At 57.2% G+C, this 24941-nt stretch overlaps 1 protein-coding gene across 4 annotated transcripts; it reads left to right on the forward strand.

Annotated features, from left to right (window-relative positions):
• Positions 1-3231: 3231 nt before the first annotated feature.
• LOC111152011 (inosine monophosphate dehydrogenase 1) lies at positions 3232-19209 on the forward strand. 4 transcript variants are annotated; one of them, XM_022510276.1, is made up of 16 exons: positions 3232-3386; positions 7259-7357; positions 9480-9528; positions 11752-11853; positions 11980-12054; positions 12310-12516; positions 12650-12737; positions 13579-13778; positions 14396-14486; positions 14753-14848; positions 16180-16323; positions 16441-16585; positions 16882-17025; positions 17163-17246; positions 17794-17810; positions 18442-19209. In XM_022510276.1, the coding sequence occupies exons 2-16, from the start codon at positions 7260-7262 to the stop codon at positions 18540-18542; spliced, it is 1641 nt and encodes a 546-aa protein (XP_022365984.1). In that variant the 5' UTR covers positions 3232-3386; position 7259; the 3' UTR covers positions 18543-19209. The 4 variants fall into 4 exon arrangements, with proteins under 4 accessions (XP_022365984.1, XP_022365986.1, XP_022365983.1 ...); XM_022510278.1 differs by lacking the exon at positions 17794-17810; XM_022510275.1 differs by lacking the exon at positions 17794-17810 and having other exon boundaries at positions 3269-3386; positions 7256-7357.
• Positions 19210-24941: the final 5732 nt, after the last annotated feature.

Genomic DNA, 24941 nt, shown 5'->3' on the forward strand with positions numbered 1-24941 from the left:
CCGGCAAGCTCTGGAGAAAAGACAGAACCACTCTGCAGCCAGCGCCAGGTCTCAATCACTGCTCAGGGTCACTTATTCCATACATGTGTCATTTATTTATCACCCTGCCTACTTCCAGTGGACTTTGAGATGGAGCCTGACTTATGTCCTTCTCCGAACAAGTCGCTATGTTCTGTGTGCTGCCCAGGAGTCTGGCTGTGGAGAAGGGTCTCCTCTCTGTCAGAGCCCCTCTCATACTGTACTCTCCCTGCCTGTCTGTCTCTCTGCCCCAGTGGCCTGTAAGGGCCACAGCTGCAGAGACAATGACCATGTAATTGACACTTGGGAAGTGCCCAATAAACATTTGTTGAAGGAACGGTGCCATAGAAATTATATGTTGCACTTAGCTGTGAGTCAAAAGTTTAGCTACAACTTGCTTCGTTTAAAATAACCATCGCTTATGTTTATTAAGAACTCACCAGAAGGGGGCTTGGGTGGCTCAGTTGGATAAGAGTCTGACTGTGGCTCAGGGTCATGATCTCAGGGTCCTGGAATCAAACCTCAGCAGGGAGTCTGCTTCTTCCTTTCCCTCTGCTCCTCCCCCTTCCCCTCTCCCTCTGCCTCTCCCCCTACTCATGTGCCCACGTACCCATGCTCTCTCTCTCTCTGAAATAAAATCTTAAAAACAAACAAACAAAAACCTACCACAAGCCAGGAACTTTATATGTTTTTTCTCACTAATAGCAAATCAACGTTAAAGGTAGATACTATTAACCCCATTTGAAAGATGAAGAAATTGGTTCAGAGAGAGTTTATGACTTGAGGGATTATATAGTAAGAAGTCCATATGTGGACCTAGGCTCACCGAATAGCCAGTCCTAGTCCTCTTTGATATATTACTGCTCCTGTCTACAATCATAAACCTGTGTGTTGGCTCTTTCTGTGAAAAGAATGATTAGTTCATGATTAGCGACCAGAGAAATGACTGTAATCATTGTGTACAGTTAAGATCGGTCTACCTTGGGGCACCTGGGTGGTACAGTCATTAGGCGTCTGCCTTTGGCTTAGGTCATGATCCCAGGGTCCTGGGATGGAGCCCTGCTTCCGGTTCCCTGCTTGGTGGGGAACCTGCTTCTCACTCTCCCACTCCCCCGGCTTGTGTTCCCTCTTTTGCTGTGTTTCTCTCTCTGTCAAGTAAATAAATAAAATCTTTTTTTAGTTTCATAAATAAAATCTTTTTTTTTTTTTTAAAGATTTTATTTATTTATTTGTCAGAGAGAGAGAAGGAGAGAGAGCGAGCACAGGCAGACAGAATGGCAGGCAGAGGCAGAGGGAGAAGCAGGCTCCCTGACGAGCAAGGAGCCCGATGTGGGACTCGATCCCAGGACGCTGGGATCATGACCTGAGCCGAAGGCAGCTGCTTAACCAACTGAGCCACCCAGGCGTCCCCATAAATAAAATCTTTAAAAAAAAATCAGACTACCTTGCTTCTCTGAGAGATCTGCAGGACCATGGAAATAATCTTGTTATTCAAAATTGTCTTAGTCCCTTTGGGCCACTGTAACAAAAGTACCGTAGACTGCGTGGCTTAAACAATAGTTTAGGGATGCCTGGGTGGCTCAATTGGTTAGGTGTCTGCCTTTGGCTCAGGTCATGATCCCAGGGTCCTGGGATCAAGCCCCACATCTGGCTGCTTGCTCAGTGGGGAATCTGCTTCTCCTTCTGTCTGCTGCTCTCCCTGCTTGTGCTCTCTTTCTCTCTGACAAATAAATAAAATCTTAAAAAAGAAAAAACAAAACAAAACACCAACAGCAGTTTATTTCTCACAATCTGGAGGCCGAGAAGTTCAAGATCAAGACACTGGCAGATTTGATGTCTGGTGAGAAATTTTTTCCTGGTTCATAGATACTGTGTCCTTTTGTGGCAGAAGCGGTTGGGGTACTTATTGGAGTATCTTTTATAAGGGCACTAATCCCATGACCTAATCACCTCCCAAAGTTCCCACCTCCAAATACCATCACCATGAGGATTAGGTTTCAATATATGACTTTTGAGGGGACACAAACATTCACTCAATAGCAAAAATATTGTCTATAACGGCATTCATGGTAACAAGATTTTCATGTATGGCCAAGAATCAGAGAAACTGTGCTTTAATCCTAAATCTGGGGAGTGGGTGTGCACATGTATAGGAAAAGATACCAGACAGGATAAAATGCAAGATCCTACCACTGCAAAAATTCAATTTCCTTTGTGAGATGGTTGCTGAAAAGTCTGATCCACAACTCTGCCTTCTTGAAATACATCTTAACACCCCCAGTCATTCAGTGTTTACCATTTGCTCTCTTGGATTGCCAGATTTTTTTTAAACTATACAGTATAAGAATTGTCAAGTGTTTATTTTCTGTCTACTCCGTCTCCTCAAAGAAATTGCCCGAAGGCAAGGACTCTTCTCTTTGCCATCTTTGCTATGTGCGCGATCACTGTTGACAAGAATAATAACAGTGGTGAAATAGGAAGAGTTATGCCTTCTAGCCAGTAAATGAACAAGTTTGAGCACCTGCGTGCTCAGCCCCACTATCTGGTTATGGGGTACCCCCAAAAGAGGGCAGACCAGGCCTTTTTCCTTAAGGATCCTGCAGCCTTATCTGTTCCTTCCTCAGGTAGTGACAGTTAAAAGCTGAGGAGACCTATTTTCCTCTGGTCTACGGGAGTCTGTTGAATAGGTAAAGGGGGCAGTAGGCAAAGGGAGATGGATTATCTCCCCGCCCATCTTGTCCTAGTTGAAGTAGGTCTGCGGCTGGCCCGTAGGAGGCGCTCCAGAGGACCATTCCATCAGTCTTCCTAGGCGCTCGGCTCCTTTCCTTTTCTGCTTTTCCTAAGAAGGAGCCAGGACAAACTGGAAGGTCTAGACGGAGGGGAAGGTGATGGGGGGGGGGGGGGGCCGGCGTTTCTTTGCAGTTCCACCTCCATCTCCTGGTATCCCCTCACTGATCCCGGGACGCGAGAGACGGGCTGAGTCCGAACACCCGCTTACCGGGCTGGGCGGAGCGCAGTGCCAAGGCCGAGCCTTCATCCCCTGGATGCCCCGCCCCCTACCCTCAAGCCCCACCCCGGCCCTCAGGTCCCGCCCCTTCCCGGCCCCCGACTGGGCTGCGCTCACTCCCCAGCGGGGGCCCGGGGAGCCTCCAGGCGGAGAGGCTCCCGCCCGCCCTGAGCAGCGGCCTCCGCATGGAGGGGCCGCTTGCTCCACTAGCGGGGTCGGGGCCGCTGCCGCCACCGCCGCCGCTGCGGGGAGGCGGAGCCGCCGCCGTTCCGGAGCCCGGAGCCCGGCAACACCCCGGACACGAGACGGCGGCGCAGCGGTACAGCGCCCGTCTGCTGCAGGCCGGCTACGAGCCCGAGAGGTGACGCCCAGGGCAGAGCGCGCGGGGCGCATCCGGGGCGGGAGCGGTGGCTCCGGGAACCCGGCGACGCTGCGGGGGAGGGGAAGGGCAGGCCCTAGCACCCTTGCCCTCTAACTGCCTCAACCCTTAACTTCCTGAAACCGGGCTCAGACGCCAAGCACCTGGCTTTGGTTGGGGGATGCAGGCAGGCACTGGGCCAACGGTTCGGTGCTGCGCGGCGTCTGGGAGCGGGGCAGAAAAACGCTTCCTGAAATCTTAGCCCTGTGTCGGATTTCGGTTACACACCCGACGGTACCTGGTCCAAGCGGCTCCAGCTTCTGGGGTGGAGACAGTGCGTGTTGGAGTCCCTGTCCAACTTTGTTTGCTCCTCCTGTAGCCGTTTCCTCCTAGAACTATCTCCAGAATCTTCCTGGCAGGTGTCAGTGTCCGGATGGATGCTTCCTCAGAACCCCGTGAGGACACCGCCCCCTCCTCACCATTCACTGAGGTCTAATGAGGCCGCCAGTGCAGCTCACCTCAGGGTTTTTCTCCTAACCTTCAAGACGCCCTCCTGCCCGTAGCCTGCTGGGGTCTGTAAGAGTCACTGGAGGAAGAGTGGGGGTGTTGAGCTGGGCCCCAGGGGTACTGGCTGCAAAGGAGACAGTGGCTAATCTCTGGATTGTATCAGAGCTTGAAATGCAAACCCGCTGTCCTTCTGGTCCAGAGGATTTGGGCTTCTTTCTCTGCCCCATCTGTTGGTGCTCAGCAGCCTGGGGAGGTGACCTGGAAGCTGGGTTTTGTGGGGGGAAGCTTCTGGGGGAATTAGCCCCGAAGCTCTGCACAGGGGCTGGCAGCTTATGTAAGAACTTTTAAAGGCTTAAGGGGCTGCTGGGTGAAGCCTGCCCCCCCCCTCCCTTGGCAGGCTGCCTCTCTAGAATTGACTCAGGATTGGCAGCCCTACTTCCTCCCATCCTAGAAATCCAGCTCATGGGGCTCAGGGTCCAGGGTTATATAGGGAAAGGCCAGAGGAGGTGAGGGAGCAGGCTGGGGCACTTGGAGGCTTGATGGGGGTTACGCAGGTATTGCAAAAGTATCATTTCAGAGCTCAGACTGGGGCCATGAAGAAGCATTCCTTTTCCTCCTTGTACTTCTGCACAAAGGGGCATCCCCACCCCCCACCCGTCCCTGAAGAACCTGTGTCAAACCTGAGCCCCAGCCAGGTGGTGTAATGAGATTCCAAACCTGCTCGCTAGACCTCCATCTGCTCTCACTGGCTTAGAGCTGTGGGAAGATGACAGGGTTGCATAGAAAGCCTGGGTCCTGGGTTTGAGGCTGGTGTTACTGTTTTCTGGCTTGAACTTGGGCGACCATGTTCCTTGTTCCAGCTCAACAATGCCAATGTTTTTGTTACCTCTTCTCCCCATCCCCACCCTCCCCTCAAAAGTGTTTTGAAATCTTGTCCCTTCAAAGGGCCCCAGACCAAGCAGAGGGAGACCTCTGGCTCCCTGCCTGGCACTGTTACCCCGTGACCCGCGACCCTGAAGAAGGTGCTTAGGCCTGTTCCTCGGCCTTGCTGCCTTCACAGCTGCGAGGTGGGGAGCCTCAGGGGACCAACAGCCCTTCCTCTGGCTGAGGAGGCCCACTGGTTGCCTCGGTGTCTCCTCCCCATGGAGGAAGCAGCTGGGGAAGATCAGGAAGAGGGAGGAGGAAAGCCACGGGGTTGGATTAACGGTCTCTGGAAAAGGACAGCCTAACCCAGCGCTGAGCCCAGGAGCTTAGAGTAATGAGGAGCCCAGACAGGTCAGAGCTGGAGGGGGTATGGGGGAGCAGGAGAAGGGGCATAGGGCCATTCTGTCATCACTGGGAAAGTGACCCTCCCCATCACTCAGCCTAGCAGCCTCCTCTCCTGGGTCCAAGTTCTAGTCTGGGGCAGATGTCACATTCATTTCATTTGAGATACCAGAATCTAGCTGCTGTCCAGGTCTGGTGGAATCCTGACTAGTACCCTACCCATTTCTGACCCATTCCGTAGGGGATAGTGCCCCAGAGCATGTCCCTTAGAGATCTAGAGAGATCTAGCAGTCTCAGCTACTCTTTGCCTGTAGTGCCATTCCAGCCCTATCCTACAGCTACAAAGGTGCCCCCAGAGCAGCTCTGGGTGGCCAGGGTCATTTCTCTGGCAGGTCTCACTATTCTGCCTCCAGGTGGCCAGTGGCAGGTCCTAGTTCTGTGCCCCTCAGGATACCCTCACTCCCCCATATGGTGGTCTGTGATGTTCCCATCACTCACAGTAAGAGGAAAGAGGGCACTGGATGTTTGAGTCTCTTTCAGCACTCCTCACGGGTCTCATCACTTAGCTCTGTGGGAAGGTCCCCCTCCCCTCTGCACACAGATGGAACAATCTGCATTTTCCTGGCAGGGTCCTGGGGTGTCACTGGGGGAGGCTGGGCATCCCAGCAAGCCTCCCCTGGGCCTGGCTGCCACCAAACTGTGGCACAGTAAACAAACGCAGCCTCCCAGGGCTGGGGGGTGGGGAAGGAGCACCACAGCCAGCCAGCCACTTTGCCAGGAAGAGGACTGTGTCCCTGCCCTGCCTTTTTCTCCCCTTACCAAGGAGTGAGCTGTGGGAACCACAAGAGACCATGGAGTTTGGGGGTGGGGGGGATCTGCTCTCTAACTTTTGATCAGGAAGTGGCATTAGCCGTGCTGGTCACACAGAGGGAGGGTCTGCCCCCTGCCACCCCACCTGTCCTCATGTGAATCAATTTGCTACCAAATGTTAGTGCCGCCATGTAGAAATCCGGGTCTTGCCGGGCCCACAGAACCACCAAACTTCTGCTTGGGGGAATCCTCAGAACTTCCTAGCTTGTCCTAATTTGTATGCATACTTGCCTAAGCCAGAGCTGTGATCCTCTCCCACCTTCCTAGGGCACTATCCTCCCAAATAAAAACGAACTTTCCCCTCTGGGGTTAAAACCCCGATGATTATACGCCACTTTCTGAGCTGGGGACAGGGATGTTGGACAGAAGCATTGGATCAGGAAGCCAAGGCAGTACCCATCCTCCCTGGCTTCCTGAACTGAAGGTTTTGCATCCATAAAGTGGGGCTATCTAATAGTTGGCAGCTGACGGACTGTAGAGTAAATGTGATCATTTATGAAAAATGCCTTGTAAATTGCAGAGGGCTTCAAGGCCGCCCAAAGTCAGGGAACGTCATTGTTGAGATTGCCTGCCCCCTAGGCATGATGTTGGGGGAGATGGGGAGCCTACAATCACAAACTTCAGTATGTTGGGGAGCGGTGAGCCCAAACCAGTTCCTCAGGGCTCCAAGTACCCATCAGAGAGCCCTTCCCTTGGTCTTGGGTAAAGGCAAACCATGTTAGAGGCATCCCTGGGCTGGGGAGTTAGGACAAGGGGAGACGGGGACCGGATGGCTGGGGGAGCCCAGATTGGGGCCACCCAGGTTGGGAGTGAACCTAGGGGCGCGTTGCGGGGCGGGGGAAGGGGGTGCTAGGAGGCGGGACCACAACTGGTGGAGGGGGCGTGTCCCGGCCAGGTTTAGTCCCCTCCCCCCACTGGATCCACACTCCCTCCCCCGCTCGGTACGCGGGGCTGCTGTGCCACTGCAGGCGGCGGCTGGGCCGGGCTCGGCGGGGCCTTTGTGCGGCGCAGGGCGGAGGCGGCGGCCTCCCCGGGGAGGAGCGGGAGGAGAGGGCGGCGCCCCGGGCCCGCCTCGCCGCTGCCGCAGCCCCCGCCCCCGGCCAGCCTGGCCCGCGGCGGCAGCGTGGCCGCGGCGCGGCGTCAGCACAGCAGCGGCGACAGCAGCGACAACAGCAACAGCAGCGGGGCGGCCCGCGCGGGTGTTTATGTCGGGTCGCGGTGTCTCCCAGCAGCATGGCGGACTACCTGATCAGCGGCGGCACCGGCTACGTGCCAGAGGATGGGCTCACCGCGCAGCAGCTCTTCGCCAACGCCGATGGCCTCACTTACAAGTAAGAGCGGGGCGGGGGGGCGGTCGGCGCACCCACCCGTGCGCCGCGATTCCCCCAGCCCGGGGCCCTGCACGTGCACCGTTCCCCCCTCTGCGACGCCCGCGTTCTCCGGCCCCGATTCGAGTGACTTGGGGTGGGGGTGGGGGGACCCGGCAAAGGCAGGAAGGAGGCCCGCGCTGAGAGCAGACGGACGTGGCACAGCGACATAGCGGGCCCTCCGTGCTGTGCCCCGTTTATGGCCGGATCCGGGGTCGGCCTGCCCCCTTTCTCCTCTCGTGGGCGTTTTGACCCCATGGAGGGGCCTTGGGACGGGTGGGAAGTGGAGATGTGGGAGTTATGGAGAGACTTTTGCAAGACCTTGGTCCAGGACACCCTCTCGCTCCCAGCTCACAAGAGGATAGAAGGGACCCTGGAGTCCAGCTAAGGCAGCTGCTTGGGTGTTGCCTCCAGGAGAGGCCCAGCTGGGCAGTTGGGATGGCTCCTTTCCCCCACAGACCTGTCCAGCCTTACTTCCACCTGTGCCCTGCCCGCCCACTGGTTAGCACTCGTGCCCCCTGGGCGCGGGTATTTTGTGACTACCACCCCAGGCCCACCCCACATGGGATTTTGGAGGAGGATGAGACCTCTCCGTTTGCCTCTGGCTTAGTTTGCTTTTCCATGGGCCCTGGGCCAGTTGTCCTGCGGGCTGCAGGCCTGGCACTAGCTCCTCTATGGGCTGCAGGATTGTGTCCATGCCAGGAAAGAGCATCAAAACCTGGGGCTGGGAGGAGTGGGGATGCTGGCAAGTCAGAAGAACCCCAGTCCTGTCTCCTGCCAGTCCCTGCCTTCACCTGGAAGCATTCTTGCTTGGCAGGCAGTTTCCCTAGACACCAGGATTCCCAGTCATTCCTGTGTGGCCCCCTTGCCTGGCCACAGCTGGGGTGTGGGTCAGGTGAGGGATGTAGATAATGCCGAGACAATGTCCGGGGGCCCAGACTCCAGCATTTCTCCTCCCACCTCTCCATGAACCACAGAGGCCTCTTCACTGCACAGAAGGGCTGCCAAGGGGGCAGGGACAGTTAAGGTTCTTGATTTGTCTGGGGGTCTTTGATGAAGGGGGAGAAAGTATCTCTTTGATATATTGTTCGCTGGAGTCTTCTAGGAAAACTCACTAGGGAAATTGCTAGGAGTTTCTCTAGGTCTGGGGCAGGTTAAAGACCCCACCTCTCCGAGCCACCCTTGAGCTTTTCCTTCCTGCACTGGGGTGCCTGCTGCTTTGCGTCGTCCTGTTGGGAGTGTTCCTGAAGTATGGAGCATTTGCTTTTGGGTGTGTCCACCAAGGTCCTGTGATTTCAGGCAGTCTAGCCCGTGGTGGGGGTGGAGTGGTGGCTATAGCACTTTTCTGTGCCATACCCCTGCAGGTGTACACTCTCCTTCTCGGGTTTGCTGTGACCGGGGCCTACCCTAGTGTGGGCAGCTGCCACACTCTGACCAGCTGTCCTGGTCCTAAACTGCTGGGAAACCCCCTTCCTCCCCTTTTCCATCCCAGGCCGTGTCTGTGGTGTACCCCACTCCAACCGGAGTGGAGTCCCTGCTCTGTCTGAACATGCCCCACGTTCAGGGCCCTGGGGTCCCTCCATGCTGCTCTGAACCCGCGTGACTCAGCAGCCCCGGCCCTGGACTGAGCCACTAGTCCTGTGCTTTGAGGTGTTTATGCCATGCTGTGCTACTAAATGGTTTTCAGGTTCATTCCATGTTTGCTGACTGTCTCCCCCTATCAAGATGGAGAAGTGTTCGAGGGCAGGCACTGTATGTACTCTGTGTGTCATTACAGGGACTTCTGTGTCCCTTGATGAACTCTGAGCCCTGAAGGCAGTGGGCATCTGGGGCCACCCGCCTTGGTGGCGCCCCAGTCCACAGACCTTCCGCTGGCTTTGGCTTGAGGTCTCTGGGCTGGAGTCCAGCAGATGCTGGTTGGAGGGCAGGGGGTTGCTTCAGCCCTGACCAGGGAATAACGTGGATCAGAGGGCTCCAATCTTTGCCCCTCCTCCCACCCACAGGCTGCCTCCCCTAGGCATTGTAGGCCCTGCCCCTTTTGGGGACCCCTCCCTACCCCATAACACTCACTTTTCTGTCTCCACAGCGACTTCCTGATTCTCCCAGGATTCATAGACTTCATAGCTGATGAGGTGGTGAGTACCTCTTCTGCTGACCTGGGGGGAGAGGGACCATGTATGTGGTAGAAGAGGCTGGCTTCTTATTCAAGGGCAGGGTGTGGGAGAGACTTATCTTGGGCATGTAGCCTTTATTGCTGTCAGAGAAACTGGCACAGAGTAGTGGGTCATGTCTAATGGGGCAGAGGCAGCTGCGGGGACTCAGGGGTATGCTGAGCAGTGGGCCTAGCACAGGGCGGGAGGGCTGTTGCCAACAGAGCCCGCTGTGAGGTTCAAAAAGACCATGGGGGCATGGGCATGGGTGCGGCAGCCCTCTTACTGTTGCAGGGAAGGATTGGATTTTGTCTGAAATGCTGAGCAAGGACATGACAGAAGCCAGTAAAATTCTGGAGACTTTGGATGAGGTGGACAGACTTGTTTGTGGATCCGTAATGCAGGAATTGGCAAGAGGATTTGAAAGAATTAGATTTTGGACAGATACAAGGAAACATGGTGCCTCGCTTTATTGGAGGGGCTCAGCAATGAGCCAAGAGAATGGACAGTGTTCTTTACACAATTAAGATATGACAAGCTCATAGAAGCCAAGGGGTAGGTGCGGATGAGTGTAAGTCATTTCATGGAAAAGTTAGACTATTCTTTTTTTTTTTTTTAATATTTTATTTATTTATTTGTCAGAGAGACAGCAAGAGAGAGCACAAGCAGGGGGAGTGGCAGGCAGAGGGAGAAGCAGGCTCCCCGCTAAGCAAGGAGCCTGATGGGGGACTTGATCCCAGGACCCTGGGATCATAACCCAAGCGAAAGGCAGACGCTTTTAACCCACTGAGCCACTCATGTGCCCCAAGTTAGATTATTCCATAATGAATTCATGCACGTTAAAAAATCGTTTCCTTTGTTGCTGTTACCGATGTTTATTCAGGTCTGATCCTCAAGAAAGAGCAAAGACCAGAGTGTGCCTGAATCAGTCTTACATCTGGGAGACTCCTGTCTAGCCTGTGTAGCCAGTGCTGATGTGGACAGATTTGGGGGGGAAATTTGAGCTGTTCTGAACATGCACCTGGTGATGGCGACCAGGATGTCTGGGTTCAGCTGTTCAGTTTAACAAAGTTTACCAAGCCCTCTGGCTTTATGCCGGACCCTGGGCAGGTGCCAAGAAGAAAGGGATGAAAATGTCCCTTCCCAGCCATCAAGGGTCTCCTTGTCCTGTGGCCTAGGTCAGGAAGGCTGTGTGTGACTCTTCTTCTGTGGCTTGATGGGAGAGAAGAAGGTGGGGTTTTCTAGACCACAGGGCCATGGTTCTGAACCAGAGTCTGTGAGATGGATTTCAGGGGCCTACGAATCTCCAAAAATTCTATACCAAAGTCTGTGAGAGCTTGGGAGGCTAGGATCCATGAGCCATTGGCCTGAATCTCAGAGGCAGATTCCTCCCCAGTGGGTATGTGCCTCCCTGACCTTTCCCCTGAGTGGCAGACCCTTGGTTCCCTACTTCCATGGATGTCTGATAGACTCCTTCCTGTGCCTTCTCCTCCCGGTCACAGCCTCTCCTGCCTGGCCCTGCTCAGCCGCCTGCTCGGTGGCCTCCCTGCCTCAGGCCTTGTCACGTAGAGTCCATTCTCCACATCAGAGCCTGAGCGACCTCTTTAAAACATGAAGCAGAGCAGGTCTCTCCTCTGCCTGAGACCTTCCTGTGGCTTCTCATCTTAGAGGCAAATCTAAGTTCCTCTCCTCTCCGTGGCCTTCAAGACTACACACCCTCACTGCCCCCCCCCCCCCCCTGTCTGCCTCTTACCCCTTATCCCCTGCTCTCCCCCTTTCTACTGTGCTAGCCTTTTCCTATCTTAAATACACCTCAGGAAGACTGGGAACAGAGGCCAGGTTCACACTCACAGCTCCCTCGGCCTGACACGACGGTCCCTCAGACTCTGACTCGACTGGTTCCCACTTGTCACATCCCAAGGAAGGGTCTTTTCCTGACCACCACATCCTTCTTGCCATGGTGACTTGGCTTTGTCATCTCTCTTTGGAGCCTTTATCTTGACTGAAAAAATCTCATACATGTTGTTTTCATGTTTGTCATCTTTCCAAGTAGATTGTAACCTCCAGGAGGGACAGCAGGGACCTTACCTGCCTTGTCCACTGCTGTGTCTGCAGGCCCATCCTGGTGTCGGGGACCCATGGGAGCTCAGTAAAGGTTCGTTGAGTGAATAGTAAAACTCTTCACCTAGACCGTGCCTCTATTCTCAGGACCTGACTTCAGCCCTAACTCGGAAGATCACCCTGAAGACGCCACTGATCTCCTCCCCGATGGACACTGTGACAGAAGCCGACATGGCTATTGCCATGGCTGTGAGTCAGGCACCAGGGTGGCGTCCCTGGGGTGGGTGGGCTGAATGGGAGGCTGGATTCAGAAGTGGGGTTTGCAGAGCAAGAGGGTTGAGCCCTCACTCTGATCGTGCTTCCCTTCCACCCCAGCTGATGGGCGGTATTGGTTTCATTCACCACAACTGCACCCCGGAGTTCCAGGCCAACGAGGTGCGGAAGGTGAAGGCAAGTACCAGGCTTGTCCCCAGAAAGAAGATGTGACCCAGCCGCCCCCTCCTTTGCCATTCCTGCAGGCTGGTGCATCCCCTGGCTGACTGCCGTGGGGTCTTGTCTGCCCTTCCCCACACTGGGGACACGGGGCCTAGTCCTCGTTTGTCCATTGCCCCCTCTCCCCATTGAGAGCCCTGGCTCCCCTGGGGCTTGGCTGTATGCCACCTCCATCCTTCTTCCAGCCTTTTCCTTCCCCATCTCTACCCACAGAAATTTGAACAGGGCTTCATCACAGACCCCGTGGTGCTAAGCCCCTCACATACTGTGGGCGACGTGTTGGAGGCCAAGATCCGGCATGGCTTCTCTGGCATCCCCATCACAGAGACAGGCACCATGGGCAGTAAGCTGGTGGGCATTGTCACCTCCCGAGACATTGACTTCCTTGCCGAGAAGGACCACACCACCCTCCTTAGCGAGGTACCTGTAGGGGGAAGGGAGGACCTCACATCCTGGGGCCTCAGGCTGGTGCCTGTGACCAGGGACCAGAGGGAGGCCTGGCTCCCTTCTCTCTCACCTGCCAACCTGCAGGCAAATGTTCCTGGCTCCACAGGTGATGACGCCACGGAACGAGCTGGTGGTGGCTCCAGCAGGTGTAACCTTGAAAGAGGCAAATGAGATCCTGCAGCGCAGCAAGAAAGGTACTCGGGCATGGGCAGAAAGCTCCAGACCCCCCCAGTCTGGCTCCTGGTACCCCAGGCCTGCTGTTGCTGCAGACCATTGTCTTGACCCAGCAACCAGACTGGCCAGGCCTTAGGGAAGGTTTGAGCAATCCCAGGTTAGAGCATGAATCCTGAGGTCCTTTTCTTGGCATAGGAAAACCTGTTCCTTATTCAACATCTTCACACTATGTCTCCCCATAAAGCTCGTCCTGTGAAATGCTCATCACACACACAAAAAAAAGTCTGAAACATGCTGCTTTCTATCTCCCACATTCCATTAAAAAAATTGTATGTCCACTTATTAAAGGCCCTGAGAAATCCTGCAGTTAAGTTTATTTGACATTGTAGCTGCTGACATGACATTCATTAGGTCCTTATGGGAACATTAGCAATGCCTCCCTGGCTCCTACTGGGTTGTTTTCTGGGGGCGATGTTGTAGAGGGTATGTGTTCCTTCCTGCAAGACAGCCTTACGTTTGTACCCTGGCTAGGGGTTTTCGACCACTGTGGCCTGTGGCCTAGCAGGTGAAAGACTGCCAGTGCTCGGGGGCCACCTACCCAGCCTGGGTAGGCCACTGGTTAGGGCAGGAAGAGCTCCGGAACCCACTTGGCTAGGAGGTTTCTTTGCTTCCTGTTCCTGGGAAGAGGGCCAGGTCCCTAGGAGCATTTCCTGGGTGGGTGCTGTCACCTAGTGGTTGTTTTGGGTACCTCCGTGGAATCTCTGACGTGGCTTGTTTCCTCCTCACGGTCCCCTAGTCCCCCAGTCCCACTCCCGCCCCAAGAGGCCTGCTCCTTTACCAAACCTTTGCATTCCTCATCAGGGAAGCTGCCCATTGTCAACGATCGTGATGAGCTGGTGGCCATCATTGCCCGCACTGACCTGAAGAAGAACAGGGATTACCCTCTGGCCTCCAAGGATTCCCACAAGCAGCTGCTGTGTGGGGCGGCCGTGGGCACCCGGGAGGATGACAAATACCGCCTGGACTTGCTCACTCAGGCAGGCGCCGACGTCATAGTGCTGGTATGGGCACCGCCAGGGGCGCGGTGGTTCAGGAGAGGAGAGGCTCACAGAGACCCGGGTTTGCCTCCAATGAAGCCTGAAGCCGGGATTAGGAGGGTCACTGGTCCTCTGACAGCTCAGGCCCTCTGCACCCTAACACTCAGAGCTCACATTCTTTGAGAACCTCCCGCTCGCTAGGTCCTGCACTGAGACCTTTATGTGGATGAACTCATTTGGTCCTCACCACAACTCCCTGAGGGTCAAGACCACGCCCACCTGTCAGAGAAGAACCCGGGGTGGAAGGAATGCAATGGTTTCATCTGGTAGTGAGTTGGTGGGAACAGGCTATGGCCCCAGGCAACACGTTCTTGCTGTGAGGACCGGTCCATACAGTGGCTATGCTGGGGCCCTCTCTGCTCTGAGACCGTAAATCGGTGGTGTTCAACCTTTGGGGGAAAGCAGGCCTCTTCGAGACTCAGTCTGCTGAGAGCTGTCAAGCTGCTTTCCCAGGGGGAAGAAGAGTGAGCTTTCTCCTAACACTTTTCATACAATTTCAGGAGTTTGTCCGCTCATGATCCCCTTCCTCCTCTGAGGACTCGGCCACTGAAGCCTGAGCTTTTCTGTCCCCCTTCTCGCAGGACTCCTCCCAAGGGAACTCCGTGTATCAGATCGCCATGGTGCACTACATCAAGCAGAAATACCCCCACCTCCAGGTGATTGGGGGGAATGGTGAGTGCAGGGTCCCCGTCAGCCCCCAGCCCTCGTTCCCTCGCTGTGTAACTTTCCCTCTGTCCTTCAGCCTCTCTAGGTGATGGCATTGCTCCTGCGTGGGGGCAGAAGGCTGAATGAATGGGCTTGGTCCCTGGGGGTCGGTGGGGGGTGGTGAGGGGGGATAGACTGGGGTCCTAGGCAGCCCCAGAGCAAGGCAAGGGCATCCCATCCTCACAGTGTTTCTCTTTCCCTGCTTCTCCAAACCCTCGTCCCCACCCCTTCAGTGGTGACAGCAGCTCAGGCCAAGAACCTGATTGATGCCGGCGTGGACGGGCTGCGCGTGGGCATGGGCTGTGGCTCCATCTGCATCACCCAGGAAGGTAGGTGTCAGGAGAGCGATGCCAACAAGAATGCCCCCAGGCCTTCCGCAGGCTCTGGGGCCCCACTCGTGTCCCACAGATGCGTGCTGAATGCTCGCTGTACCAGGCCTCTTCCCAGGATGAGGGGTGCTTCAGGGGTGACTTGGGCTCCAACTCTGTCTCTCTGGCCCACTGACTTGGGGGAGGCTGGTGCGAGATCAGGTTACTGTGAATTTTGGGGTATGTGCCAGCCTGCTTCTCAGATTCTGGTCCAGAAGGCCCAGTCTGGAGGGCCAAGGCTGGTGTGAATCCTTCTCTGAGGGGCTCGTTGGAACCCAGCTCAGAGTTGGGATCAGCTTTGTGACAAGGCAGGAACTTGGGGACATGGAGATAGCATGTCCCTGAGTGTGTAAGGACATAGGAGCTTATCACCATGTGGCAATAATGGCGGACGGGGATCCAGCTCAGTCACAAAGCCCTTTTTCGGGGTGTGCTCCTACCCATGAAGTGGGGGAGACCCTGCTGTGTATCCCTGTGTGGTTGAGGTGTGCTCCCTGGAGGCTGGGGTCTGACTTGTAGGTCTTGGCTTGGCCTGAGGGGATGTATCTGGCCCCTCGAGGGAAGGTCATTTCTCCACAACACCAAGTGACCCATTTGGTCTTGGTCTTTTCTGCCCAAAACGTCTCCTCCTTTTGGTCTTCAGAGCCTCTGCTTTTAAGTTTTGACCCTTTGTCTTAGCTGACCACCCTGGTAAAATGGGGGTCTTCCCTCGGTGACTCGACAAACTGAGCACCTGCTGTGTGTCAGGCACTGTTCTGACTCTTGGGAGGCAATAGGGACCAAATAAACCACAGGTACTTCCTGACAAGGCCTCTTCTCCACTGTACCCCACTTCACCTCTATCCCCAGGTATGTGCTAGTTCCTTAGACTTCCCACTTAAAACCTCATACTTAGAGACCCTGGACCATTAAATCAGAGAAACATACACCTGTATCCCAAAGGAGGCTGTGAGTACCTTACCCTGGGAACAGGCTTCACAAATCACAGAGGTTGAGAGAGAGACCTTGAGCCTGGGGACCCCCTCCCCCAGACCCACATGCCCCGGTCTGGGGGTGGGTGCGCTCTACTCTGAAGGCCACCAGAATCCTGCAAGACTTGAATGTTCCGGGTGGAGTGGGCCAGGTCCCTGGAGTGCCCTTGCCCTCAGTGTTCTTTGCTGCCACCTATCTTGTGCCTCAGAAATACCGTCTAGCCTGGTCCCTTTCCCCACGCGGAGGTGGGGCACACGGAGAAGGGGGCTTCTCCCTGTGTTGCTGCTGGAGCTCTGATGGGTATCCCCCCCTACACACAGTGATGGCGTGTGGTCGGCCCCAGGGCACTGCCGTCTACAAGGTGGCTGAGTATGCCCGGCGCTTTGGGGTGCCGGTCATAGCGGATGGTGGCATCCAGACCGTGGGGCACGTGGTCAAGGCCTTGGCCCTGGGAGCCTCCACAGGTGAGGGGGCTCTGCTGGGGTCGGGGCAGGGTGGGGTGGGGGGTGGGGGGCCGGGAGGTGGGCAAGGGCAGTAGGAGGTCTGTGGGGCTAGAGACACTGACCCCTCAACCATCGCAGTGATGATGGGCTCCCTGCTTGCCGCCACCACGGAGGCCCCTGGCGAGTACTTCTTCTCCGACGGGGTGAGGCTCAAGAAGTACCGGGGCATGGGCTCCTTGGACGCCATGGAGAAGAGCAGCAGCAGCCAGAAACGATACTTCAGGTGCCCCGCTGTGGAACCCCAGCCCCGGGCAGACCAGCCACAACCCTCCTGCGTCCCCACCACCTGTGACTTCCCCACGTGGTGCCCAGTCCCCACATGATAGTTCTGGAAACAAGGCACAGGGTACAAGTAGTGGACCTGGGATGGTCCCTGGGCCGTCTGACTCAGAACCCAGGGAGGGGCTGCTCTGGGGGGGCCTTCTGCGTGGTGTCCCCTCTGCTGGTTCCCTCAAGAGGTAGGGTGGGCTCCCCCGAGCTGGGGGGCCGCTTGCCTTAGTCTCTTTGACCTCCACGCAGTGAGGGGGATAAGGTGAAGATCGCACAGGGTGTCTCGGGCTCCATCCAGGACAAAGGCTCCATTCAGAAGTTCGTGCCCTACCTCATAGCGGGGATCCAACATGGCTGCCAGGATATCGGCGCCCGGAGCCTGTCTGTCCTGCGGTGAGTCCTGCAACTGGGGCTGGGGCTGTTGGGGGGGGCACAGGTGGGGGTCCCTGGGAGGCTCCCGGCTCCTCCCTGCTTCCTCCCTCTCTCTCTGTCCTCGGTGTCCCTGACACTCTCCACCTACCTGCCCACAGGTCCATGATGTACTCAGGAGAGCTCAAGTTTGAGAAGCGGACCATGTCGGCTCAGATCGAGGGCGGCGTCCACGGCCTGCACTCGTAAGTGTGGCAGCCTCCTTGCCACAGCTGGCGGGCACCGGGTCGGGCAGGTGGGGCCATGGTTCTGAGGCCAGGCTGAGGTCTCAGGGAACCCATGGACCATCTGCTCCAGTGATGGGTGCTGCCGCAGGAGGAGCCCATCTCCTTCCAGGGCCGGGCCCACTCTGGGACCCTGTCCTTTAGCCCCCAGTCAGGCAGGCCCCTCCGCTCCCCTCGGGCACCTCCCCGAGCAGGACATGGGAGGCTGTGGCCGCTGACCCCTTCTGGGCTCCAGTCCCTCGCTTGCTCAGCGGCTTGGTGGCTGGTGGCAGGGGCTGGTGGCAGCGTCAGCAGGCAGGCAGAGGCTGGGGGCACGCGCCCTCTGGCGGTGACAAGGGCAGAGCGACAGATGCCAGGGCCAGAGCTGGGGCGGCCGCGGGCGGGGGCAGTGCTAGTTGGCAGCGGTAGTTGCAGAGGCATGCGTCCCCGCCCTGGTCGAGAGGGCTGGCCCCCCCCAGACCCCGGCGGGCGTCTAACCTGTGTCTCTTTCTGCCCCACCCTCCCGTAGCTATACCTTTCTGCCGTGTAAGTAACCGCGCTGCCCGGGCCAAGCGTAGAGTAGAGCAGGGGCAGTCTGGGCGGGTCCTGGGTTGGGGGCAGGGGCTGCTGGGTCGGGGGTGGCCCTGGGGTGTCGGCAGGGGACATGGACCCTAGGACCAGCACCGAGCTGGGGGCAGCCGACCGTGGCCTCTCCTCCAGCAGAAACCACCCCTTCTGGGGTGCAGACCCATGTCCCTGACCACAGGCCTCGGCTACCCTGTCTTGGACTGGACCCAGTGACCACCTAGGCCTAGGCCGCTGTGTGTTCAGGGGTGGGGTGGAGGTGTGGGCGGCGGAGGTGCAGCTCGGTCTGAGCTTGCTCGTGAGGATGGACTGTGTCTTCATAGCTCCATAGCTGCATCTCCGCCCCCAGCGCTGAGGACAGTCCGCTCGGCCATGGCTGTGGCCAGAAGGAGCATGGCTGTCTCTGGACCTGGCATGGTTCTTTCAGGAGCCTTGGCCTGGGGAACACAGAGGCACAGGGCCTGCTCTTTCCTCCCCCACGCCCCCCATGTGGGGGTGCCCTGGCAGCCCAAGGCCTAATGGCAAGGGGATCTGGGAAGGGAGCAGGGTCCAGAAACCCACTCTTGGCTTCCCTCTTGCCTTGTCCCCACAGTTACGAGAAGCGGCTGTACTGAGGATGGTGGTGGAAGCCGGGGCAGTGGAGGGGGTGCGCCCCAGGGTGCCCCTTTGAGCACCGCCTCCCTCCATAACTGAGTGGTCCATAGATTTGCACTACGGATTCCGCAGCTCCTTTCCAGCTAGAGAGGAGGGGAGCCCCTGAGGACCTATGGCCCCCTCCTGGCCAACCCCTGCAGAGTTCGGACTGCTCCCAGGGCTCAGCTGCCCTGGGGGTCACCCCAGGTTCCCCCTCCTTCAGTCCCCCTGAGCCTAGCCAGCCTGGGCTCTCAGGCCGTGTGCCTGCCTCAGGTCTTTCTCGCTGCAGCCTGCTCCGGCCTGGCGCCCACCCCTGGGGCAGGTGGCCCCTCCTGGCTTCCGTAGGGCACCTCCCTCCCCACCCCCCACCCCAGAAATGGTGCTCTCCTGGCCCTGCCTCTGGCCCTTCCTGGGCTGCTGCCCCCTCAGCCATGTGGCACTTCTGGGCTCCTGACCTAGGCCAGAGGGAGGTCTCTGCCCCCTTCCCCTGGCCCTAGGCTACCCGGGCCCGGCTCCTCAGGCCGCTGCCCCCACCCCCACCCCTGTCCCTGGCCCTGGGGAGGAGGCTGCCCTTCATTCCTGACTCACCGTCATCCCCAGGTGTTCCATTCCTGCCCTCTCCTCTCAGCTGCAGTCGAAGGCTTTAACTTTGCACACTTTGGGGTCACAGTTACGTCATTGTATATTAAATAATCGGAATAAATCAAGAGGTCTTAATACCTCTCCATCCTGTCTCTGCCTCTTGTCCACTGGGCAGTTGGCCCCCATCCTGGTAGCTCCGAGCCCCCATCAGAGCCGGGCTGGGGTGGGGTTGGGGGGCACTAGGCCCAGCCTCCCCAGGAAGGGGAGGAGGGCGTTGTGGGACTCTAGGGGCTGTTGGCACAGTTGGGCCGCATGGCCAGGCAGAGGGGTCTCCCAGGCCTGGGCCTACGCCCCTGCTGCCTGGGGCCACCGAGGCCGCAGAAGACGAATGTCAGGAGCCTCCCTGGTGGCCGACCACAAGTCCCCACCACGGCCTCACGACACCAAACGGTGCAGCCCGGACACAGGCGGCGCAGAGTGGGGCTGCAGCCCTGACCGGCACCTTCATCTGCGGAGACCCGTGTGTGGGTACCGGGTGGAGGGGTCCAGCTCCCACAGTTCGTCTGCTCTCAGACCCCGAGTCCCAGCCTCAAACCCCGCCCTGTGGGGATGGCACCTATGCGTGGGCTGCTGCATCTCCTGGGGACGGGGGGGCGGTGGGGTCCTGGGGCGTTCCCCTTGCCTTCCTCTGCCTCTGTTGCAACTGGGCATTGGTCTCACAGCCAAGCCACCCAGGTACAGACACCACTCAGGCACGTAAGCCAAGAAGATGGCCCGAGTGCTCCACGGGCAGGAATGAGCAGAGGCTGTAGAAACAAAACCCAGTTTGTGGCTCGTGAACAGCTGGAAACATTCCCCTGACTGTCGGGGAGGGGCTGCCTCAGGCTCCTCTCCACCTGCCTGCCAGGACCTGCCGGCCCTCAGACCTTTCCGGAAAGAGCCCCTTGGTCTGGGGCCAGCCTTTCATGGTGGCGTCTTCAGGGATGAGAAGGAAAGAGCTGCTGAGCAGGACTGTCGGGCGGGTTCAGAGCCGGTTGAGTTGCTGCGAAGTGACTGGGTCACTGAGAGTCCGCAGAGGCCTCGAACCCTGGAGTCTGTGGCCTCAGTGAGCACCTAAGAGTCCAAGGTGGCCCAGCTATGTGGGAGAAGGATCCATGGATACCAGAGGATGGTAGAAGCTGCGAGGGGATGGACCAAAACGAGGCTGTGCCTCATAGTTTGTCCTGCATGTCGGTTTACAAAAACCGTACAGGAATCGGCTTGGCCAGATCTAAGGGTTTTTAGAGAACTCCGGAGTCACCCGGCATCAAGGGTGTGAGTGATTCAAAGGGAGAATTTTCCTTCCATGATAGACCCCGGCGGTCCATCGGAACTGACCAGGAGAATACCTCGGATCGATGACTTTCCTGTTACTTGAGGTGTGTTAGCCTTACTCTGGTGCTCCTAGAGGGAATTCAGGCACAGCGGTCCTTAAATTTTGGTGCGTATCCAACCCCACCGGAAAGCTAAGAACAAACCCAGAAGCCCGGGCTCCCTGAGGTTGGATAGGGTCTGGGCCTCTGACTTATTCTGATGCATACCTAAGCTTGAGAATCACTGTTGTAAGAAGAAATTGGAGAATCCAGTTTCTGTGATTTCTGAGACTTGCCAAAGCATGTGCCATGAGACTTTCAGATGACACAGCACCCACTTCGTGACCTCATTGCAGCGATGTGAGAGAATGTGTGGAAGGTTCTGGGCGCTCTGTAAATTAGTCTTAGCACACCCTATTTGCCCTCCCCTTCTGCAAAGGAACAGAGGCTAGAGATGAACGCATGCCAGGCTGGCCCGGACAGTACACTCAGGCCCAGGTGGGACAAGGGGACAGTTGCTCTAGGGAGGAAGGCCACATCATATGGACACTGATGTGGTCCAGAGCCACATTTGGGACAGATGCAGATCACAGACCCCACAGTCAGCAGGATGTGTCCACCCACAGGCCAGCCTGGTTCATGAGGTGCAGGCGCCCCCTCGCCCAGACCCGGCACCCTCGCCTAGCTCTGTGCGGCCCAGGGTGCCTGCCACCAGGCCGTGGAAGATGTGGCTGCCCAGGCCCCAGGACTCGCTGCTACGGCACCCCAGGTCTTGCCTCATGAGTGGTTGCATCTGTGCAGGGAGCCAGCCAGGGTCCCAGTGGCCCGCAGCGACACCAGCACCCAGGCGGCCCACCTTGGGCTCCGGTGCTGGCACAGGAAGTGGCTTGGCACACTCTCCGTGGCCTGCACCTCAAAGCCACGGGCCAGGGAGAGCGGCAGTTACTTGTTCTTGCCGGGGCAGGAGCAGAAGCAGCAGCAGCTGGCGGGGGCCCAGGGGACCCTGGGAGGTGCGGCTTGCAGTGCAGGTGAACAGAGCCCGAGAGCTGGGGGGTAGCCGTGGGGCTGTGGCTGGCCCACCCTGGAGGACGGATGGAAGAGTGGTGGGTGGCCCTCGACTCTACCTTCTCCCCCGCATCTGCCTGTGGAGGGCAGGGCTCTCAGATGGCTTCACCCGTGGCTCGGGAGGGGCTGCACTAGTCCTCTGAGGGCTCTTTCAGCTTCTGTGCTTCTAGTGCTGATCAGGAAGTGGGCGGGCGGGCAGCCAGGAGAGGGGTCAGCACCCCAGCTGTGTACGACTCCGCCACCCTCAGTTCTCCCTCCACCCCATCTCCTCACATCCAGGAGTGGGGTCTAGAGAGGACCCCTCTCTAGGCCCTGGGGAGAGGGGGAGATGCAGCTCCTCCCTCCACCCTCGAACTAAGCTTTTTGTTCCTTCAGGATTCCTTCTGGCGTCTGGGAGCCGCACTCCGACCCCAGCCTCTCTGGGTCGGTGCCTCTCCCCCCAACTTTATACATGGACCCCTCCTTACTCAGGGGCTGGGGGCAATTCTGTCCACCACTCCACAACCCCAACAGCACTGACCAGGCTCCAGCTCCCAAACCCTGCTCCCCATACCTGTTGTCCCCGGGATGGGGCCCCTCACCTGCAGAGTGTGGGAGTCACTTTCACCAGCCTCCCGCACCTTCCTCCCAGGGCAGTTCCGGACAGAAGACAGTCAGGGTCAGGCACCATAGAGACCTTGGTCCCAACCTCCTGCCCCACCCCTCTCAAGGCCATTGACAACAGCAGTCTCTGGGCTGAGAGCTTGGTGTCTGGCTCCCAAGTGAGCCGTGCTCCCCAGCCCAGCTAGTCGGAAGGAGGCAGGTGGGTGAGAGGTTGCTGTATTAGCCTGGGACAGGTAGAGACCAGCCTTTCCCTCTCTGGGTGCCTCAGTTTCTCTACTTAGGAAGAGGGAAAAGGTGCCTCAGTTTCTTTTCTCTTAGGGAAGGAAGAGACCCCCACCCCCACCTGCACCTCAACAGCATCCTGTCTCTTGACCCTGCACATCAGGTCCGCTTCACCCTTCATCTCTCAGGCCAGGGTCGTCTCAGAGTGGCCAGGGGCAGGTAGGGGCTGCCTCAGGTGGCAGATCAACTCAGGAGACCTGGTCTCTCAGAGTAGTTTTCTGCTTCTCTCTCTTTTCTGCCCCCTGGGGTTAGTCTGAGGCAGGATCATCTGAGGCAACCAGAGCTTTCTCTGACAAGCTGTCAGGGTGGGTGGGAGGATTCTCAGGGAAAGCCAAGAGAAGGGAGGCCAGGATGAGGCTCACCAGGGGTGGAGAGGCGGGGAAGGAAGAAGGGAGCCAGAGGTGGCAGTGATGTGAGGTCCTTGTCAAGAGCCAGCCTGTCACTCTCCCACTCCCAACTCTGATGTCTTCCTCCCTACGGCTCCTTCCCTACGAAACGGGCTAGGGGGGAACAAAACGTGTTCTGGGCTTCAGGGAATCAAGAGGAGGAACTTCATTTGGACTTGACGCCACCAGGAACCCTGCTCCCCTCCCCTCCGTCCTTCTATGTGGGGAAGGATGGTCTCTCCCATGGTCCACGGTGCCTCTAACTCCTTTCCATGGCTCTTGCCTCTGGGAATATCTAGGGACATAAAGGAGAAAAGGACTTTTTACGGTGGAGATGTTGGGGGTAGAAGAGCGGGGGCCGTCGCATTCCCTGCTTGGGAAAGGAAGCAGGAATCCCGGTTCCGCAGGCTTTAGGAGCAGTGTGGCACTGCGTCCCGCAGGTGGCGCCAGGACCCGCCGACCTGTGAGACCTCGGGGACCCTGGAGTGGGGCAGTTTCCTAGGCAACAGGCAGCCTTTCTGAAAGCCCTGCCCTTGGCAACCATTCCCTGGTTGCCAGCATCCCCAGTAAAATTTGGTTTCTGAAGGACAGGAGGAGCACGGGAGTAAAGTAATCTCTCAGAAAGGAGAGAAGCTGGGGGGGCAGAGTGGGGGGGCGGAGAGGAGTCTAAAAGGCCTGCTTTCCGCAGCCATTTATGACCAAGCAGCAGCTCTGTGGTGGGTTCGTCTTATCCTCAGCAATCCCATGAGGTGGGAGCAGCACATATTCCTTGATTACCGATGGGGAAAATGAGGCCTGGGGAGACAGTGACTTCCCAAGTCGCCAGACGACAAGAGGTGAGCTCAGTTAGGAAGCAGGGCCCAGATGTCCTCCCTTCCATTCCACCCTACCTCCTGGGGAGCATGGTGTCCCAAGTCCCTCAAGGAAGCTGGCAGGAGGGGGCTGGGGACCGGGAGCAGTAGGCGTGGGTGAAGAGAGCTGAAGACGAATCTGCCCTTTGCGACAGGGCTACTACCTTGGCCCAGCCTGCGTGGGGCACCCCTCTGCTCAGGGTTCCCCTGACCTCGCACTGAGGCTCCCCTCGGTCTGAAGCCCACAGAGGTGGAAGGGAGGGGATTTAGGAATTCTGGAGCTTCTGTGAACTTTCTAGGGAAACCGAGGACAGGCGAGTGGTCTAAGAAGGATGAAGCTGGCATCCAGGACTGTGCAGGAACGGACTCCATGTCAGCAGTTGTGCAGAGAAGGCCGGCTTCAACTGGGTCAAGGGACAGATCTGGAAGATTCAAATTCAGTTCAAAGATCTGATCTGCTCTCGCGGTGTTGTGCTGGCATTTGCTTGCTTGCTGCTCATGTCCGTCAGGATATCAAATAGGATCTCGCCTTGAACATAATCATGAACGAGCACCGATACCTGCGAACCAGGAGAACGATCCAGTCGGAGTCTACGTCCAACAGCAGGGGAAGGCCAGTGTCCCAGCTCGAAGACAGGCAGGGAGAGCAAATTCTCTCTTACTCAGCCTTTCTGTTCTATTCAGACCTTCAATAGATTGGATGAGGCCCTCTCCCGTTGGGGAGGGAAATCTGCTTTACTCAGTCTACAGATTCAAATGTTAGTCTCACCCAGAAACACCCTCACAGACACACTCAGAATAACGTTTGACTAACCATCTGGGCACCTTGTGGCCCAGTCGAGTGGGCACATAAAATAAATCACCACACGTCCTCACCATCGTCCCAGACCTGATCCTCCTTAAATCGACCCCATCTCAGAAAATAGCAATTCTCTTCTTCTGGTTGCCGAGATAAAAAACAAAAATCATGGAGTCACCCTGCACTCCTCTTTCTCTCATGTTTGTGTTTAAATCCATCAGCAAATCTTGTTGGCGAGCTTCCATAATATGTCCTCGGTCTGGTCTCTTCTTCCAGTCTGTCCCCCAGCAATGGCAGTCCGGGCCACTGTCACCTCTTGCATCGGTGCCTGCCTAGGCCCCGGTGTTGCCTCCCTACAGAGACGTCCCAACATAATGGCCCAGGTGGTTCTTCTCATGCTTCTACTCAACACCGTCCAGGGGCTTCCCTGGGGGTGAAAGTAAAATCCAGTGTACAAGGCCCTTCACCATTTAGTCCCCTCTAGCAGACCTTGCTTTCCATCTGTTTCCCCTTGCTAGTTCTAACTACGCCGGCCTCCT

The sequence above is a fragment of the Enhydra lutris genome, unplaced genomic scaffold (genome assembly GCF_002288905.1).
Source record: "Enhydra lutris kenyoni isolate GAN:26980312 unplaced genomic scaffold, ASM228890v2 scaffoldscaffold27, whole genome shotgun sequence".
Taxonomy (NCBI): domain Eukaryota; kingdom Metazoa; phylum Chordata; class Mammalia; order Carnivora; family Mustelidae; genus Enhydra; species Enhydra lutris.

Coding starts and splice junctions, on each gene's coding strand:
- LOC111152011 (XM_022510276.1), top strand. CDS start 7,260: ATGGCGGACTACCTGATCAGCGGCGGCACCGGCTACGTGCCAGAGGAT. Junction 12,055..12,309: donor ACGAGGTGCGGAAGGTGAAG/GCAAGTACCAGG, acceptor CTCTACCCACAG/AAATTTGAACAGGGCTTCAT. Junction 16,324..16,440: donor GGCCCTGGGAGCCTCCACAG/GTGAGGGGGCTC, acceptor CAACCATCGCAG/TGATGATGGGCTCCCTGCTT.